This window comes from Panthera pardus, unplaced genomic scaffold (assembly GCF_024362965.1).
Source record: "Panthera pardus isolate Hobbes unplaced genomic scaffold, ASM2436296v1 HiC_scaffold_7, whole genome shotgun sequence".
Lineage (NCBI taxonomy): Eukaryota > Metazoa > Chordata > Mammalia > Carnivora > Felidae > Panthera > Panthera pardus.
The window spans coordinates 17,343,531-17,362,329 of NW_026527002.1; the positions used below are offsets into that span (position 1 = coordinate 17,343,531).

Here is an 18,799-nt window from a genome sequence, read left to right on the forward strand (position 1 = left end):
GTATTGAATTGTGACAGCGTGAGTGAAACGTTGTCTACCAGGAAAGGTCATTAGAGACGCAGCGCCCATGTTTTTATTGTGGGCTGGTCACACAAGCACCCTTTTTCGAGGATGTAGGAAAATTCTGAACTTCTGAAGGAAAGCAGATGTTCAGCCTAAACTATATGGTTTGTATAAACAGTATATGCACAGTGAGCCACTTTTCTCCATCCGGGGAATGGTGGGACCCCTCCCAAAATATGTGTTCCAGGTGCCAGCCAAGGACCACCCTTCCAAATAGGCATTTCTGATAACTCTTTTCTGCTCCTGCATATTTAATATAGACTAGTATAACTAATTCTGGTTGCTTGGCATTATAAATTACAAATTAGTTTGAGTTTATATTTACCAATTCTTTAAGTGGTAGCAATAGGGAATGACGAAACTGATATGTCAGTTTAAAACAGAGTTTTGAGCACATAGGTGTAGCTATAAAACCAGCTGTATTTTGATAAATTGAAATAGTGTGAAATTCCTTTTTGAAGTGGCTTTTGGAGGTTTCTGTTATTTTAGATATGGATTAAAAAATGGAAGCTATTTATGTAACATGCCAGGTTCTATATTATGAAGGTTATAATCCTCAGTAGCCTTTTCTCCTAGATAATATTGATAGTCGTCTGTGTGATGGGAACAAATGAAGAACAACTTCTATGCTGGGAAGTTGAGAATGAGAAGTCCTTTTCTTCTAAAAACTGCCATTTTTCTTAATGTGAAAATGAAATTCACCGAAAATATTGAATAATACTTTAACAGCCCTGTTTCTTTCTAATAGTCCTTTTGAGAGACAATATAGCTTGTTAACAGCAGTGAAAAGAAATATGACTTGTGAAATGCCGATTTTCATGGATGCTGATAAGTGTTGGTGTGAAAAGTCATGTTGATTTCTCTGGTATGAGGAATTAAGCTAAAGAAATCAATGTTTGCCAAGTGGAAAAAAAAAAAGATTAATTGAAAAAATATTAAAATTATTTTCTGGAAAGGATTTTTAAGAAGAAAACAAACATTCTGATACATTTTTTTGTTGTCCAAGACCTTGTGAGTAAAGTGAACTAATAAGTTTTTATGCGTATATCAGCCTGTTTATAATTTTTTCCATTCTCCTTTTGCTAATATTTATTCTTTCATGTGATTTACAATGTTATCAAATGTTGTGGCTTGCTACATTTGATTTTAATTGGTAAGACAGTTGCTATAAAAAAGGTTTTTATATGCAGTGAAATAATTTCCAAGAATCTGAATTTTGTTTCTTTCAGCAAAGAGAGATCTGATTGTGAAATGTGTCTGTAATCCTCATGAGGGCAAGGGCCACATTCATATACCCAGTGCCTAGAATAAATGAATAAATAGTACTTGCATGTAGCAGGTCCTCAGTAAATATTCTTTGAATTAAATGAATGATAAAAAAGTCTTAGTATATACAATAGTTTGAAATTAAAATTTTCTAGAAGTTATATTCAAATAATTTATAATAACCTCTTTTTTTTAAAGACTATTGAATCTAATCTCTTAGTAGTTTCTTATTAACCAGCAAATCATACTTGAATTAAATCTCATTCATGTTAATTTTCAAATATATTTACAGTAAAACTTCATTATAACACTTTGTTCCCTTTAACATCTCCAACATCAAATGTAAAATCACCAAAGAGATATATGAGAAGGCCCACTGTATGTGGAGCAAGCTCTATAAGCTAATGTGTTTTTAAGGATGTACGGGAACAGACAAGGGAATGTGCCTCCTAAGGAGTATGGTGGTGATGTCACAGAGCATTCAAACATACGCATTTCATCTGCTGGAAATAAAAGGTATAGTATGTAATATGAATTCTGCTCTTCAGTCATTACACTGTGAAACTGCAGCTGCTAAAACTGGCTTACTGAATAAGTAGGAAGGTATAGTATGTTAACAGATTCCTTATTAATAAGAAAAGAATTAAAGGGGAAAAAGGAGGGTGGGAGAATTGTGTTAAATGAAAATTTATAGTACTTTACAGCGTTATTTTGAATTGCAAGTTTGGATTATAAGTGTGCCAACGTATTCCAAATAAGTCCCTATAATTATAAGGTATTTAAATTTGGTTGAAATAATGAAAGGACAAATAAGCATATAGTTTAATGGACTAAAAATCAATTTATAATATCTTGGAGTTATGGGAGTGATGTAACTTAACTGGGAATAAATTGAAAATGTTCGTCCAATGTGAGTTTTCCTTTCAAAAAAATTTCTTTTTGATTTTCAGCTTATTGAGTAGATAACTTTTATGCTTACTTTGTAAAATTAGTGCTCATAATCTGTCATGTCAAAAAGAATGGAAATATATGTATTTTATATTCATGTTCTCTTTCTGTTTATAGTTTAATTTTGGTGGCTTTCTTATACCATACATAAGGATAAACAGTTCTGAATCCATAGTGCATAATGGAGATAATAATGTCATTATGTCACGAAAGGTGTCTATTTTCTCTGAAGAAAGTAATATATTGAAGTGCTTGAGATAAGATAATTTGCTATTTGGGTCTGATTAGGCTTTCTTTGAGGAAATTGTCTCTCCTCCCCCTCCCCCATTTCTGTATTTCAAGGAAGGAGTTTTTAAGGGATGATCTTCTTTTTCTAGTGTGCATATAGGTATCACTTTTCACTTCTTTTTTTAGGATTTATTTGTATTTATATTCATTTTTTTTTATTGGGCTAACTGTTCTTATATAAAAGAATTTTATTGGGAATCTATAGAACCAATAATACAGACTGAAGAAAAAGGTTATATATTTATAGAGGCTGAATATACATATCAAGGTCTCACTGTAGAAAGAGATAAAATGCTATGATTTTACCCTGACTTTAAAAATATGTAACTATTGTAGTGTCCATAGTACTTTCAAAGTCCAATAACTCATACCTACAATTTACTGTAAATTTTTGTTGCCTGAAAATCATTTGAGTTCTAATTCTTCTTGTTTTTGTTTTAGTGCTCGAGATAATAAACCATCTAAATCCACTAACCAAGACATCTGTAGTCCTTTTGCGGGGATGCTCTTTGGTATGTACAAAACTTCATTAATTAAACTTTTGCATACTGTTCTTATAAAAGGTCTTTAGTGAGAACTCAGTGATATCATTAATACTAGTTATTAGTAATATAAAATATTTATCTAGTGCTTACTTTAGGGTAGACCCTCTGCTAAACATTTAGTGTATATTGTATAGGTCTGTATAATTTTATTTTTTATTTTTTATTTATTTTCTTAAATGTTTATTTATTTTTGAGAGATATAGAGAGATAGAGCACGAGCTGGGGAGGGGCAACCCCTGAGGGGCTGTCAGCACAGAGCTAGACTCGGGGCCAGAACCCACGAAGTGTGAGATCATGACCTGAGCCGAAGTCGGACACTTAACTGACTGAGCCACCCAGGCGCCCCTAATTTTATTTAATTTTAATTTTAATTAAAAAAAATTTTTTTTTGAGAGAGAGGGCTCAGGTGATTGAGGAGCAGAGAGAGAGAATCCCACAAGGGGGAGGGAGGGGGAGAGAGAGGGAGAGAGAAGCGGGGATCACCTGAAGTGAGGCTTCTGTTTACCCAAAGTGAGGCTTGAGCTCACCAAAGTGGGGCTTGTGCTCACCTGAAGTGGGGCTCAAGCTTACCTGATGTGGGACTCGAGTTCACGAATTGAGATCATGACCTGAGCCGAAGTCAGATGCTTAATGACTGAACCACCCAGTCTGTATATAATTTTAAAGTGGAATAACTTTTATTTATTGATGAACTTTACATAGATGATGCATGAAATATTAATTTCAGTAACCTTGTTGTAGTGTGACTGTTTATTATTCTGTTTTGTATGTGATAGCTTTTTTTCTTCATTCTTCTTTTTAGCTAGCACAGAATTGCCTTACATTTTAAGTTTAGTTTCCCTGAACTAAACCTTTTTATTCTTTAATATACATCTTTCCTATGTTCTTTCCATGTGGTTTTTGAAGTGTTTTGTTCAAATCATCATAATCCAAATTTTCTATTTATCAGAAATGAAGGTCGTTGCTTAATATAAGTATGTTGATTTGCTACTTGTCATAATTTCAGAAACTGTGTGAAGAGTACCTTACTTATTTCCTATGTGTAACTTTAAAATAGAAAAGTGGTCTGATTTCTGTGTAAAAACTATTAGAAAAAATTACCTGAAATTTGGTTTCAGTGGAAGTATGTGAGGAAATTAGATAACACTTTTGATTCATTTAACCCAAAAGCAGTCAGTAATTTAAATCTTGGTTTAGAGATATTTAATTGCATGATATTCTCAGATCTTTATTTCCTTGAGATGGTTATGGTGAGAAAATATGGCGTAGCAACTAGAGTTTTATTCTAATGTCTTTAATTGAGAATTTACCAGTGTAACCTATCAGTAAGTAAGATAAAGTCTTCATTCTTACGGTGTATTTTGTTAAACATGGTAAAAATTGGAGAAATGGCTTTCTTTGTTGAGAGCTCACTGACAAATAATTTTATCAATAAATGGATTACTCTACTCTAAAGTTTTAATGTTGAATGTCATGAATTTATCATTACTGCAGTCCAGGAATTATGGATGAATATTTGGTGAGATAATAGACTCTAATGCTTGGAACAAACCGTTGAAGTGATTTAATCCAGCGATTTATCTAATGATTGTTTTTTTTCCCCCAGCCTATATTTGTATGGACCCATAAAGAACTCTAGAGGCAGCACAATCTGATTGTTATAAAATTCTCATTTCAATTGAATTGAAATTTGTCTTCCTATAGTTTTGCTCCAAGAACTTATGCTTTATTTAAAAAATTAAGACTGTGTCTAATGAGAGCAAAAACAACAATATATTATGTGGTTTATAAAAGAATCATTGATTTTTTTAGAAGTATGCATTTGAATTTTCAAATATTTGGGGATTTTCCTTTTATATTTTTATTACTGACTGTTTAATTCCCTTATGGTCTGAAAAAACAGTTTGTATAACTTCAATTTCAAATTGAATTTAAAATACTTTTTAATGGCCCAGAATATAGTCTATCTTGGTGAGTGTTTAGTGTGTAGTTGGAAGAATGTGCATTGTATGGTTGTTGAGTGTAGTGGTTTATAAATGCCAAGTAGGTCAATTGGTTGGTAGTAATGTTCATGTCTTGTGCATACTTAATGATTTTTTAGTTTTTCTTCTACCACTTGTTTAAATCAAGTTTTAAATTCTCTGACTACCTTGTTCTTAATGTGGAACCTGGAGTGCTGGAGGGATTTTCTTAGTGTGCCTGCATCTTTGTCAGTTTTCAGGACCTGTTTGACTCTAACAGAGTGATTGCTTTTGCTTTTTCTTTGGTGCAAGGCTGATTCTGTGTGTCTCATTCTCAGAAATAAGTCTCAGTGTTCATGATGCTTCCCAGAGTGGTAGCCAAACCCTCCTTTATGTCTGTGGAGCTTGTTGAGTGAGAATTTCGTGCCCTTCCCCTAACAGTAACAGGACTTTGCTTTTTGTAAGTTCAGAACTGTGTCCAAGCAGGTTTTCTGCTCTTTCACCAGTAGATTCTGGCCATTGCTTTATAATGAAAGAAGGATCTGGAAAGAATGGTCTCTTTCATATGTCTCCTGTTGCCCCATCTCCAGTCTCATAAGCTTCTGGTGAAGGTAGAGAAGTGAGTGAGATTCCCCTTGTGTCTGGGTAGATTCCAGAGAATCTATATCGTTATTCTAGCCTGCTCAAAGCCTTTAAGAAGTCATTAACATTTCAGCATTTTTCTTCCTACCTGCTTTTAAGGTAACTGCCTACTTCTTCATACTCTGGGAAAGGTAAAAAATGTGGATTATCCCATCTCTTTGGATTGGTTTTTATGCCCTTTTGAAATCACTTTACCTGGTTGCTTATAACCTCAGCTCTCTGACAGGTTTTTTAAAAGTTACAGTTTTGTAGATGATTGAGCTTTTTCACCATTGTAGGATTTGAGTAGTGTTCTCTTGTAGCTTTCTGCTAAATAGAAGAAGAACTCCTCAGTTTTTGTTTTTTGTTTAAAACAGCTTCTTGGGGCGCCTGGGTTTCTCAGTCGGTTAGGAGTCTGACTTCACTTCAGGTCATGATCTCACAGTTCGTGAGTTCGAGCCCTCCATAGGAATCCTGCAACGGGGTCTGTGCTGACAGCTCAGAGTGGAGCCTGCTTCAGATTCTGTGTCTCCCTCTTTCTCTGCCCCTCCCTCGCTCTTGCTTTGTCTCTCTCTTTCTCAAAAATAAATGAACATTAAAAAAATTTAAAACAGCTTCTCATTTCTTCCTCATTATGTTCATATATATATATATATATATATATATATATATATATATATATATTTAAAGTTCCATTAAATCCAGTTAATTTTTTTTTTAAAGGGAGTTCCATGCCCAATGTGGGGCTTAAACTCACGACCCCTGAGAGATCAAGAGTTGCATGCTCTACTGCCTGAGCCAGCCAGGCACCCCTATGTTCCCATTTTTATTTAAATGCTTGGGCATAGTTACAGTAGCTAATTTAATGTCTTTATTTGTTTCATCATCTGTTGTGTTTTGTTTTTTTTTTTCTATTGACTAACTTTTCTAATAATTATTGGTCACTGTATTAGTTTTCTGTGCTGCATCACAGATTAGCACAGGTTTGGGGCTCAAAACATCCCACGTTATCTCATCTTGTCTGTGGATCAGGAGTTTAGGTTCTCTGCTCAGGTCTCATAAGGGTCAGGTCTCATAGAGTCAGCCAGGCTCTATTTTCCATCTGAATCTTGACTGGGGAAGAATCTACTTCTAAGCCCATTCACAGTGCTGGTGGAATTCATTTACTGGTGGTTGTATTACTAAGGGCCTCTTACTGGATGTTAGCTGGAGACCACCCACAATTTTTACAGGCCATCTGTTGTTTCTTGCCATGTGTGCTACCTTACCATGGCTGCTCACTTTATTATGCCAACAAGGAGAATATCTAAACTCAGGGAGGGCTTTTACCTGATTATATCTGGCCCACTCAAGATAATCTCCCTTTTAAGTAATTCAGACTTGAATTTTGATCCAGAATTGGTACCTAAATCATATTAGCAAACTCCTTTCTGTTGGCTGGAAGCATGTTACAGGTTCTGTTTATACTCATGGGGAGAGTTTATACAGGGAGTCAGCACCAGAAGGCAGGTAGCATGGCATCTACCTTAGAATTTTGCCTACTACAGTCACATTTTTCTGATATTTAAGAACCAGTCTTTTTGAGATTTTACTTTAAGCTTAGCTAGGGAAATCTTAGGGTAGCTTTCTTCCTAGGGACAATCCAGCCTTGTTACTACAGAATGACCTTTCTTGGGGGCATCTTCTTTGAACACTATAAGGGATACTGAGAACTGCACTATAGCTGGCTGGAATTTGAATTTGTCTCTACTTTGAGGATGTTGGAGAATTTTTCAGTTTGTGTCTTCCATAGTTTTCTGTCCAGCCTAATGGGATTTTATCCCGTGCATTCATAGACTAGTCTACAGTAACGTCTGAAGGGACCCCTCCACAGATTTCTAAAGCTCTTTTTATGCTTCTTTTTGGATGTTTGGCGTAAACTTCTAGACATTTTAGCCTTCTTGATCTTGATCTTTACGTGATTTGCTTAGTTTCCTGGCTTTGTTTGGATTCTCCCTCCCTGTACCTATGCTCTGTAAATTAGATTCAGGCAGAAATGGCAGTGCTTAAAGTGCTCACCTCATTAGTTTTCTTTCTCTCAGGTAGTACAGTCCTTGGCTACCTGTTGTCCAGTGTCTGAAAAACAGTTATGGTAAAACCTTGGATTGTGAGTAATTTGTTCTGCAAGTGTTCTGTAAGACGAGCATACATTTCTAATAAGTTTTAACTTGATAAATAAGTGATGTCTTGCAATATGAGTAGTATGTGATGCCAGATGTCACATGATTACAACTGAGCCAGTGGTTCTTGAAATTTGCTTTAATATACAAGTGCTTTGGATCACAAGCATGTATCACAAGCACAGAACGAATTATGCTCACAAACCAAGGTTTTACTATATTTCATATTTTGCCTAGTTTTGTTATTTTTTTTATGGTGGAAAGTTAAGTTCTGTGTTTATTACTCCATCATGGTCAGAAGTAGAATGGATAGATCTACTTTAATATAAAAGATTATTATTAACCTTAGTGTTATTTGTCTTATTCCTATGGGAACTTCACAATTGCTGACATCTGTGTTTAATGGGCATACTTAGATGCTGTATGTTCACTGATGGTTGGGAAACTAATAATTAAGGTAGTAGAGAAATTTCTGGCTCAATTGCATTTTTGCTATCCTGTGATTTGTGTGGTGTTTCAGATGATGCATGTCTAGATTAAGAGGTTATTTTGTGTCACTAACATATGCAATAATAACGTTGATGAAAGAAATTTAAGATGACACAAATGGAAAGATATTCCATGCTCATGGGTTAGAAGAATTAATATTATTAAAATGTCTGTGCTACCCACCATAGTCTACAGATTCAGTGCAATTCCAGCAGAATACCAATAGAAGTTTTTACAAAACCAGAAAACATAATACTAAAATTTGTATTGAATGACACAAAAGACAGTGAATAGCCAGAGTAATTTTGAGAAAGGAAAACAATACTGGAGGTATCACAATTCCAAATTTCAAGATAGTATCACAGGGCTACAGTCAGTAACCAAAACAGTATGGTACTGACACAAAAATAGATACATAGATCAATGGAACTGAATAGGGAGCCCAGAAATAAACCCACACTTACATAGTTAATTAATCTATGACAACGGAGGAAAGAACATACAATGGGGAAAAGATAGCCTCTTTAATAAATGGTGCTAGGAAAACTGAACATCTACATGTAATAGAATGAAACTGGGCCACTTTATTACATCGTACACAAAAATAAACTCGAAATGGGTTAAAGACTTAAATGTGAGACCAGAAACTAAAAAAAAAGTCCTAGAAGAGAACACAGGCAGTAATTTCTCTGACATCAGCTGTAGCAACATCTTTGTAGAAATGTCTCCTAAGGCAAGGGAAACAAAAGCAAAAATAACCTTTTGGAACTACACTAAACTAAACTAAACTAAACTAAAATTCCTTCCACAGCAAAGGTAATCATCAACAAAATGAAAAGGCATCCTAGTGAATGGGAGAAGATATTTGCAAGTGATATATTTGATAAGGGGTTAATATCCAAAATATATAAAGAACTTATACAACTCAACACCAAAAAAAAAAAAAAAAAATCCAATTAAAAATGGGCAGCAAACCTGAATAGATATTTTTTCCAAAGAAGACCTACAGATGACCAACAGATACATGAAAAGATTCTCAGCATCACTAATCATCAGGGAAATGCAAATCAAAAACACAATGAGATATCACCTTCTACTTGTCAGAATGGTTAGAATAAAAAAAAGGCAAATAACAAGTGGTGGTGAGGATATCGAGAAAAAGGAATTCATATATTATTGATGAGAATGCAAATTGGACAGCTACTGTGGAAAACAGTATGTAGGTTCCTCAAGAAATTAAAAATAGAAATGATCCAATAATTCTACTGGGTATTTACCCAAAGAAAATGAAAACACTAATTTAAAAAGATATATGTACCCCTATGTTTATTGCAGTATTATTTATAATAGCCAAGATATGGAAGCAACCTAAGTGTCCCCTCAATTGACAAATGAATAATGAAGAAGTGGTATATATAGACAATGTGAGTGTGTAATAACACAACCACGAAAAGGATGAGATTGTGTCATTTGCAACAACATGGGTGGACCTAGATGTTATTACACTTAAGTGAAATCAGAGAAAGATGACTACTGTATGATTTCACTTGGATGTGGAATCTGAAAAACAAATTAATAAACAAATATGTGGAGTCAGACTTATAAATACAGAGAACAAAGTGATGGTTGCCAGAGGGGAACAGAGTGGGAGGATGGGCAAAATGGATGAAGGGGTGTGGAAGATACAGGCTTTCAGATATGGAATGAATAAGTCATGAGAATAAAAGGCACATCATAGGGAATGTAGTCAGTGATAACTATAATAACATTATATGATTACAGATGGTAGCTGCAGTAGTGGTGAACGTAGCATAATGTATAGACTTGTTGAATCAAGGTTGTACACCTGGAACCAATGTAGCATTGTGTGTCAACTATAGCCTAAAAAAAAAAAAAAAAAAAAAAAAAAATCACCTCTAAGTCCAAAAAATTAAATGCAGTAATAATGATCTTCTGTGGATATAAATGTTTGCACAACTTGATTTGCACATGATACCTGGGTGAGAGGTTTATATTTTTTTCTGTAGAACTGAGGTAGAATTTGAGCAGGGTACCAATGTGATTAATGTTGTGTTTTAAGACAGTTAATCTTATATAAATATGCTGCATTTATTGGAGCAGAGGGAGGGGAATGGAGAAACTAATTAGGAGGTTATTGCTGCAGTCTAGGTGAAATGTAGATTGGTTGGATCCAAGGTTAATTGTGGTGAGAATAGAAAGAGGATCTGAATATGAAGTGAATAAGAGAATGAGCAATCAAAGTTATAGCAGGTTTTGAGGTTCAATGATCAGGCCATTAACAGAAAACAAAGAAGGGCAATTGCTTTTGAAGTGTTCATTTTGGACATACTTGTTAAATTTAAGGGGCTTGTGGGAGTTACTAGTGGCAATTATTATCTCAATTATTAGAAAAATGGGGATGGAGATTATTAGAGTATTCTCTTATTTAAGGTTTTTGAGGTATAGAGGTTTAGGAAAGAGTAATGTATCTTGTGATTGACATATAGTAGATATTCATAAATTGTGAAATTAATTGAAGAGGTAATGATACACGATTTTACCTTTTATATTTTCTGCACATGCAGTGCTCTTTGATATAATTAAAAATTATATTTATATTATTTAAAATTCGAGTTTCTAGTTGCAGATGTTCCTTAAGAGTTAAGACCAGTTTGTGAGATGCTCTGACAGCGCAGACTCTCTCTTTCTGCCCCTCTCCTGCTTGCGTGCATGCGCCTTCTCTCTCTCACTCTCTAAATAAGTAAATAAATCATCTTAAAAAAAGAGGGCCAATTTCCCTCCCCCTTTTTTAAGTTTATTTATTTATTTTGAGAGCAAGCACAAGTGTGAGCGGGGGAGGGGCAGAAAGAGAGGGGGAGAGAGAATCTCTCTCAATCTCAATGTGAGCTGAAACACAAGTTGGATTCTTAACCGACTGAGCCACTCAGATACCACTAGACAATTTTTTTTCTTACCACTTTCTAGGAGGTGAAGATCGAGAACTTATTCAAAGAAGGAAGGAGAAATACAGACTAGAACTACTAGAACAAATGGCCGAACAACAGAAGAACAAGAGACGGTAATGAAAGGTTTGCATTTAAAAAAGATGTTTTGAATTTAAAATGCATTTGTGTAAAATGACATGGCGATAAACAATTACATAGTAAATAATGGAATATTTTTCCTAAGATGATTATGTATCTGTAAATCACTTCCATTTCAGCCTCTGCAATGTACATCAATCTGCCAGGGTGGTAGAACAAATACTATGAGAGTGTTCATTTACTGTGTCATATAGGTAGCAAATGAGACGATGTGTATATCCTATAGTAGGCGTTGTAGATACCTTTATTAATTTCTTCAGTTTTTGATTTTGGGTAGCATTTAGTGTAATCTACATGCCCACTATATTATCTCATATGTAGTAACAAATATGAAATGGAAGTATTTTGTCTTATATAATGTGAAATGATTAGCATACCCATAAATGCAATATAAAAATAATCATGATAAATTGATAGATATTTATATTGTATACAAGTCCTAGTGTTTGCAATCTTTCTTGTAGAAATACCTGTGAAATACTAATTATAGTTTACAAGTAGGATTAGATATCTTGGTTCTGGAGAATTTTGAGACCTACCATCTTTTAGTTTTGCCTTTTTCCCTCTATCTTAGAGAAAGCCAATATCTCCTGTCTTACATTAATAATTTTTTAGCATCAGTTTCTTAAAAACTCTTATTAGAAACTTACTAGAAAGTATGGTATTAATTTTTAAATTTTTACCCTTCCTTTTGCCAACAAAATATACATGTATCCTAAATGTCTTTGTTTCATGAAGTGAAGATTTTGTTTTACTTCTGTACTTTATTCTGTGTGAATTGCTGAGGCTTCTAAGTACTTGAGGCACTTACTGTAAGTCAGTTTACAGGTGAATTTGCACCAAATCAAAAATTGAGTTTTCAGAATTATTTAAGGCTTTATTATCAGTAAATAGAATTATTTGTACTTGAAGATGTTATTGCATGGACTTTGTGCTAAAATTTGCCTTAGTAATGATTTTGATTATGTTTACTTTAACTGTTTAATATATAGAATTTTAATTTTGTTCAGAGAAAAAGATATGGAACTCAGGGTTGCAGCTTCTGGAGCAAGAGACCCTGAGAAATCGGTAAGGGTTCCTGGAATCTTTTAATGTTTACTCTTTGATTTAAATAAGCCTCAAAGGTGGTGGCAGGTGGAGATAGAAGATATTGGGGGAAATATAAGCTTAGACCAATTTGAATAGTAATAAATTCAGTTCTCATAAAATTTAAGTTCTAACTCTTGTTTATTTCTCTAAGATAATTTTTCCTTTTTCATATGTGCATCATTTTTTTAGTTTGTTTTTAAATTAGTTCTTTCTACTTGGTTCAAATGCACTATTGCAGGAAAAGTTATCTCAATTCAATCTACAATAGACGTTAATATTTTTCTTGAGTTTTTCTTGTATAGGAATGATTTCCAAAGAAACTGAAACCTTTGATTCTAGTGTTTAAGCATTTTAGTAATTTTTATTTAATGTAGGACTAGAGAGATAATAATCTTGTTTTTGCTTTAATTTTGCAATTCTCATTAAATGGAATGAATTACATCATTGCAGTTAAGTGGGGAGGAGGTAATATTTTATTGCTCTTCTCAAATTGTGCTTTTTCTGTAGCGGGATCTGTAGAATGTATTTGCTAACACAAGTTTTTGTCTACCTTTGATGACTAAGAAACTTTAATTTCATTAAAAAGTTCATTCCTGCAAAGAATACAGCAACTTAAAATTATTCAAATATGGGCAACTTTTGATACACTTTTACTTGTGCTGAGTATATATCCTGTGGGTTGCCCATTTAAAGAAGTGTAATACTGGACCAGTATCACTCCCAGGGTGCTTGACTGCTCATAAAATAAAACTTTTAGATTAATCTGAGAAATGATTCCTGAGGAATTAAACCAACTTGGGGAAAAAAAGGATAATTCCAAAGCTAAATACATTTTCTTCTATTAATGGATACCTTGGAAATAATTTATATAATCAAAAACTTTCTTTTAATATCTTGAACTTTTTAATGTAATATAGTAGTATGTTATTAAACATTTGATTTATAGTTACATTAGTATTTGATGGACATTCCTATTTATATTTAAATGAAACAACCTTTAGAATGTCAAGTGGCTTTATGAGGGTAAATAAACACATTAGACATAATAGACCAATACTTTTGGGTTTATTTTTGATGTCAAATCTTAGAAGAGGATACATAAATGATGTTCTGAAGTGGGGGTTAGCAAACTATAGCCTTGGCCAAATCTAGTTGCTTCCTAGTTTTGTAAATAAAGTTGTATTGTATGGCTGCACACCCTCACTCATTGTTTTACATTTTATTTTGGGCTACTTTAGCATTTGAAGAAACCACATGCCCTGCAAAGCCTGATCAACTTACTCTCTGGCTCTTTACAGAAAACCTTGGCTAATCATTCTAGAGAACACTTAATGTCAGAAATGTCAATTGGATAGAGAAACAGCACAATGTTGTATAATAAGAATTTTACATTCAGCATTAATATCTGCCTCTAATCTTTGCTTGATTATTTATTAATGGTGAGACATCAGGTGATTCATGTACTTCCATGTGGGGGCTTCAATTTCAAATGGGAGCTTCAGTTACCCCATTTATAAAATAAGGATTGGATCTTCAAGGCCTTTTATTGCTGTAAAATTCTTTTATTCTGTGACAGTCTGATATAGAGGGTCTTTTGAGGTCCCTTCCACCTTTAAATTTCTACCTTTAAATTTATGATTTTATGTAACAAACAGACTTTTTTCTTTATTTTAGCCTGATAGACTAAAGCAGTTTAGTGTGGCACCAAGACACTTTGAAGAGAAGATACCACCTGAAAGACCCAGAGTAGCTTTCCAGACACCTCTCCCTCCCTTACCTGCCCCATCTGCCCCACCCATCCCATCAGTTCACTCCATCCCATCTCAAAATGAAGACTTGCACAATGGACCCAGCTGCACCCTTGGTGAAATGGTGCCTCCCAGGTGCTTGTTTAAAATGTTTTGTGTTTGGGAATTAGGTAAGGTATCCTTATATTTCATGTTGAGAAGGATTTGCTGAAGTGAATACAGTTATCCTTCAGAGATTTTTGTACAAATAACAGCTTTCTGTCAAAGAATTTCTCTTGAAATTTGTTTGCATTGTTGGTCTTTTATTATAAAACAAGGGAAATCCTTACAACATTCTTTTATTGTTTAAAGATGCTTAGTATTTTTAGAATGAGTAACTACATTTGGTATTTAGCTTTAGGTTACATTTTAGAATATCTATTTTTTAAAAACTTTTAACATACAAAAGCTATATATTTTCTTAAATTTTGTAATTTCCACTTGGCAAACAGTGAATACTTCTTTCAGTTTAAGCAAAACAAAGTTTCTAATGTGACTTTTTTGTATATATTACTTTATTTCAGCTTGTGTTTCCTTCAACTCTTTCTCTGTGATTGCTTACAGGCTATGCAAATCAAATTCCTGAAATAAAAGGTGTTGAGGTTATAAAACCTGTAACTTAGGTATTAGGATAAGGATTTGATTTTTATAGGTAAAAAGCATTAAGCCATACTAAGGCTATACATAAAGAAAATTGTCTTGTTAACATTGAAATTTTCTGGGCTGTGCTTTCTTTCCTTAGTAGGAGTTGAGCTTATTTTTTGCTTACTATTAATGTCTTAGAGAAGTGTGTTTAATCAGATGTTTTTCTTTTTTAACATTGATGTTTTTCTGTGCTGTACTTTCCTCCGGTAGGACTTGGTCTTATCTTTTGTTTAGTACTAACAAATTGTAGCATGATGTGTATTCTGTTTATTGGGTCCTTTGTTTCTTTCATCTAATGGCTTCTTGACTCAAAAGACTAGGTGGGAGTGAAATGACAGAGCATGGTATGATGGTCTTAGCATTGGCTTAGGGATTAAAATGGTTAGCTCCACTGTCTGGATTTTGGGAAAACCACACCTTATTAAACTTTAGTTTTCTCATTTGTAAAAGTGAAATAGTAGTTAGTTTTTCTTACCTATAGTTACAGGGTTGTTGTAAGGATCAAATTTTATATAAATCTCTATATAAATTTAAGATTTAATGATGTTGACAGTTTCCTTTCATAGCAGTTTCTTAACTACTTTGTTGACGTATCTGTGCAGTGAGGATAATAAGGTTAGACACACTGAGTGACCAGTAAGTTGTGAAAAATATTCATGACTGGAGAGAACTTTAATGACTTCTTAGCTCTTCAGAATTATTTTGAAGTATACAACAAGGGATAACCTGTTAAGATACACTCAAAAGTAAAACATTCTAGGATGCCCCTTTTTCCCTTTCTGGTCATCTAAATGAATTTGCCTTTTCCAATTTGCCTTTTCCAGTATTGGAAAATATTGCCTTGGTGGAAATAGATATTTGCTAATCAGCAATGAAGTGCTGAGGTAGAGGTTTTTAAAACATTTTAACTTCATGAAATAGAAAACATTATGCCAAGACTTTACTGTTGATATATAAGTTGTTTTTGTTTACATTATGGTTGACTTCCTTTGAAAGAACAATTAAGTTATTTTACAATTAGAAAAATACACCTTTTACCTGCCAGTCAAATGGAACCATTTATAATCCTGTTTTATACCTCTTTGCTTTTTCTTCCTGCACTGTCCTCTCTGTTACTCCAGCAACATGGCTGAAGCATTCTCTTTTCTAGAAAGCCTTACTTATTCTTTCCTCCTTACCCCTATCTGATTTAAATATCCCTGCTCCATGTTCCTACAGCACCTCATGTCTATTTGTATTGTTTCACTTCCATGGTGTGCTTTAATTGTCTGTTTATTTTTGTGTTATTCCTGAGGAACAGGGACCATATTTGTTCAATACTTGCATATACTGACTAATTAGATGTTAATTGATTATTATTCAAAGTTTTTGTCATATAAGTATTGCGCCTTAGATTCTGAAATTTGGTAGTGTATTTTTTGCTTTTTGAATCCTTATTTTTGATGAGATTAAAGCAAGATGGTGGCTTTTCTAAAGCAGCAGTTACATTTTCAATAACATTTTTGCAAAAGAATTATGCCTTGATTTAAAAAACATTGCAGTGAAATATGAGAAAATTTTTCCAATTTTCTTTTGATACAGGATTGCACCTCTGCCTCCTCCTCCCCTGCTACCACCTTTGGCTGCTAATTATCGGACTCCTTATGATGATGCGTACTATTTTTATGGGGCCAGGAATACTTTGGATCCCAGTCTTGCTTATTGTAAGTTATCTATAGGGTAAACATGTTTTCCTAGTGGTTCAGTCAGGAAAATTATTTTTTTTTGTAAGCAAAAATAAATAAGTTGGAAAAGCACAGCTTTACTTAATTCAAATATTACATGTTTATTGACTTAAAAATGTCCTATTTTAAAACTCAACTATATCGCTTAGTTATTTCTTTTTTGTTTAGCTTTAAGAAATAACTATTTTGTGGTTTCTTGCAATGCTCTTTGCTCACTCCTAAGTGAGAAGGAAATACGGAATTTTTTCCTTAGGTGACATTTTTAGTATGTGACTTTTTCTTTATGGATAAAGTGTTAATACACGGGTTCTCTGAAATAAATGTGTTTGTTTTCTTTTAAGATGGTCCGGGAATGATGGGAGGACAGCCTGCAGCTTATGTTAGTGCTCCTGTCACCCAACAGCCAGCACAGCCTATTATGTAAGTTGTTAAAATAATTTCTTTCAAAATTAATTTGTCTTCCATAGAACCTGTATTAATCATTTTTTCTCTTCAGAACAGATGTAACTTTAACTGTCAATTATTGTGTGACCCATACGTTCAAAGTATTGCTTTTAGTCTGTGTTCATGGAAAGTACATTTAAAAAATAAAGAGTAATCTCACTTTCATGTTAGAAAAGTCATTCATACATATTATTGATAAATAAAAATATAAATAGGCATATGCGAAAATTGAAATCACCTAAATCCCACTCATCTAGTGATAGATGTATCTAAATAAGCATTCAGGAAGTCCTTTTATGTACTTGTATAAACATACACACAACATACACCAAAATTATGTTATACACTATAATTATTATTCTGTAACCTGCTTTTAAATTAACAGTATGTCATAAATATCTTTTGCATGTTAGTATACTTTGTAGCATCATTATTTAAAATTAAACTATTTATTTTGAGATAATTATGGATTCCCATGATGGAATTGTAAGAAATAATATAGAGACATCTTGTATACCCTTTGCCCAGTGTCTTCTAATGCTAAGATCTTATAAAACTATGGTATAGTAGCACAGCCCAGATATATGACATTGGGTACTGTCACGATACAGAACACTTCCATCTTCACAAAGATTCATTATAATTACCTTTTATATTATAGCCACATGTAGTTCCTTCCTGCTCCTACTCCTTCCATAGGCACTAGGAACAACTAATCTGGTTTCCATTTCTTTTTAATACTGTTAAAAAATGCTATATAACTCTCAACAATAGCCAAATTACGGAAAGAGCCTAAATGTCCATCAACTGATGAATGGATAAAGAAATTGTGGTTTATATACACAATGGAGTACTACGTGGCAATGAGAAAGAATGAAATATGGCCCTTTGTAGCAACATGGATGGAACTGGAGAGTATTATGCTAAGTGAAATAAGCCATACAGAGAAAGACAGATACCATATGTTTTCACTCTTATGTGGATCCTGAGAAACTTAACAGAAACCCATGGGGGAGGGGAAGAAAAAAAAAAGAGGTTAGAGTGGAAGAGAGCCAAAGCATAAGAGACTCTTAAAAACTGAGAACAAACTGAGGGTTGATGGGGGGTGGGAGGGAGGGGTGGGTGGGCGATGGGTATTGAGGAAGGCACCTTTTGGGATGAGCACTGGGTGTTGCATGAAAACCAATTTGACAATAAATTTCATATATTGAAAAAAATAAAAAAATGTATATATATATTTTAAATGCTGTATAAATGGAATCACATATGTAACCTTTTGGGGTTGACTTTTTATTTTGTTTTTTATTATTTTTATTTTTATTTTTATTTTTATTCATTTTTTGAGAGTGTGTGTGCATGCAAGTGGGTTGGGGCAAAGGGAGAGGAAGAGAATTTTTTTTTTTTTTTTTTTTTTGGTGGGGAGAGAGAGAATCTTAAGCAGGCTACATGCCCATTGTGGAGCCAGATGGATGTGGGACTCCATCTCATGACCCTGAGATCATGACCTGAGCAAAACTGAGAGTCAGACACTTAGCTGACTAGCCACCCATGTGCCCCAGGGTTGACCTTTTAAAATCAGCATAATTCTCTAGATATTCATCCAGATTGTTGCGTGTATAAATTGTTCTTATTGCTGAGTAACATTTCATGGTATGGATGTACAACA

At 33.8% G+C, this 18,799-nt stretch overlaps 1 protein-coding gene across 9 annotated transcripts in view; it reads left to right on the forward strand.

The window, feature by feature from the left end:
- The window catches only part of CSPP1 (centrosome and spindle pole associated protein 1), a 153,280-nt gene that overhangs the window by 61,530 nt on the left and 72,951 nt on the right, over positions 1-18,799 (forward strand). For 6 of the 9 annotated variants that reach the window (XR_002081016.2, XR_002081017.2, XM_019453206.2 and 3 more), the window contains 7 exons: positions 1,747-1,845; positions 3,007-3,077; positions 11,326-11,419; positions 12,455-12,512; positions 14,208-14,416; positions 16,547-16,668; positions 17,031-17,109. Coding sequence is in view for 7 of the 9 variants with exons in the window: in XM_019453206.2 (XP_019308751.2) it covers positions 1,747-1,845; positions 3,007-3,077; positions 11,326-11,419; positions 12,455-12,512; positions 14,208-14,416; positions 16,547-16,668; positions 17,031-17,109 (732 nt within the window). In the remaining 2 variants the exon portion in view is untranslated. The remainder of the gene's footprint in view (positions 1-1,746; positions 1,846-3,006; positions 3,078-11,325; positions 11,420-12,454; positions 12,513-14,207; positions 14,417-16,546; positions 16,669-17,030; positions 17,110-18,799) is intronic. The other 3 variants (XM_019453212.2, XM_053896617.1, XM_019453209.2) reach the window with 2 other exon arrangements.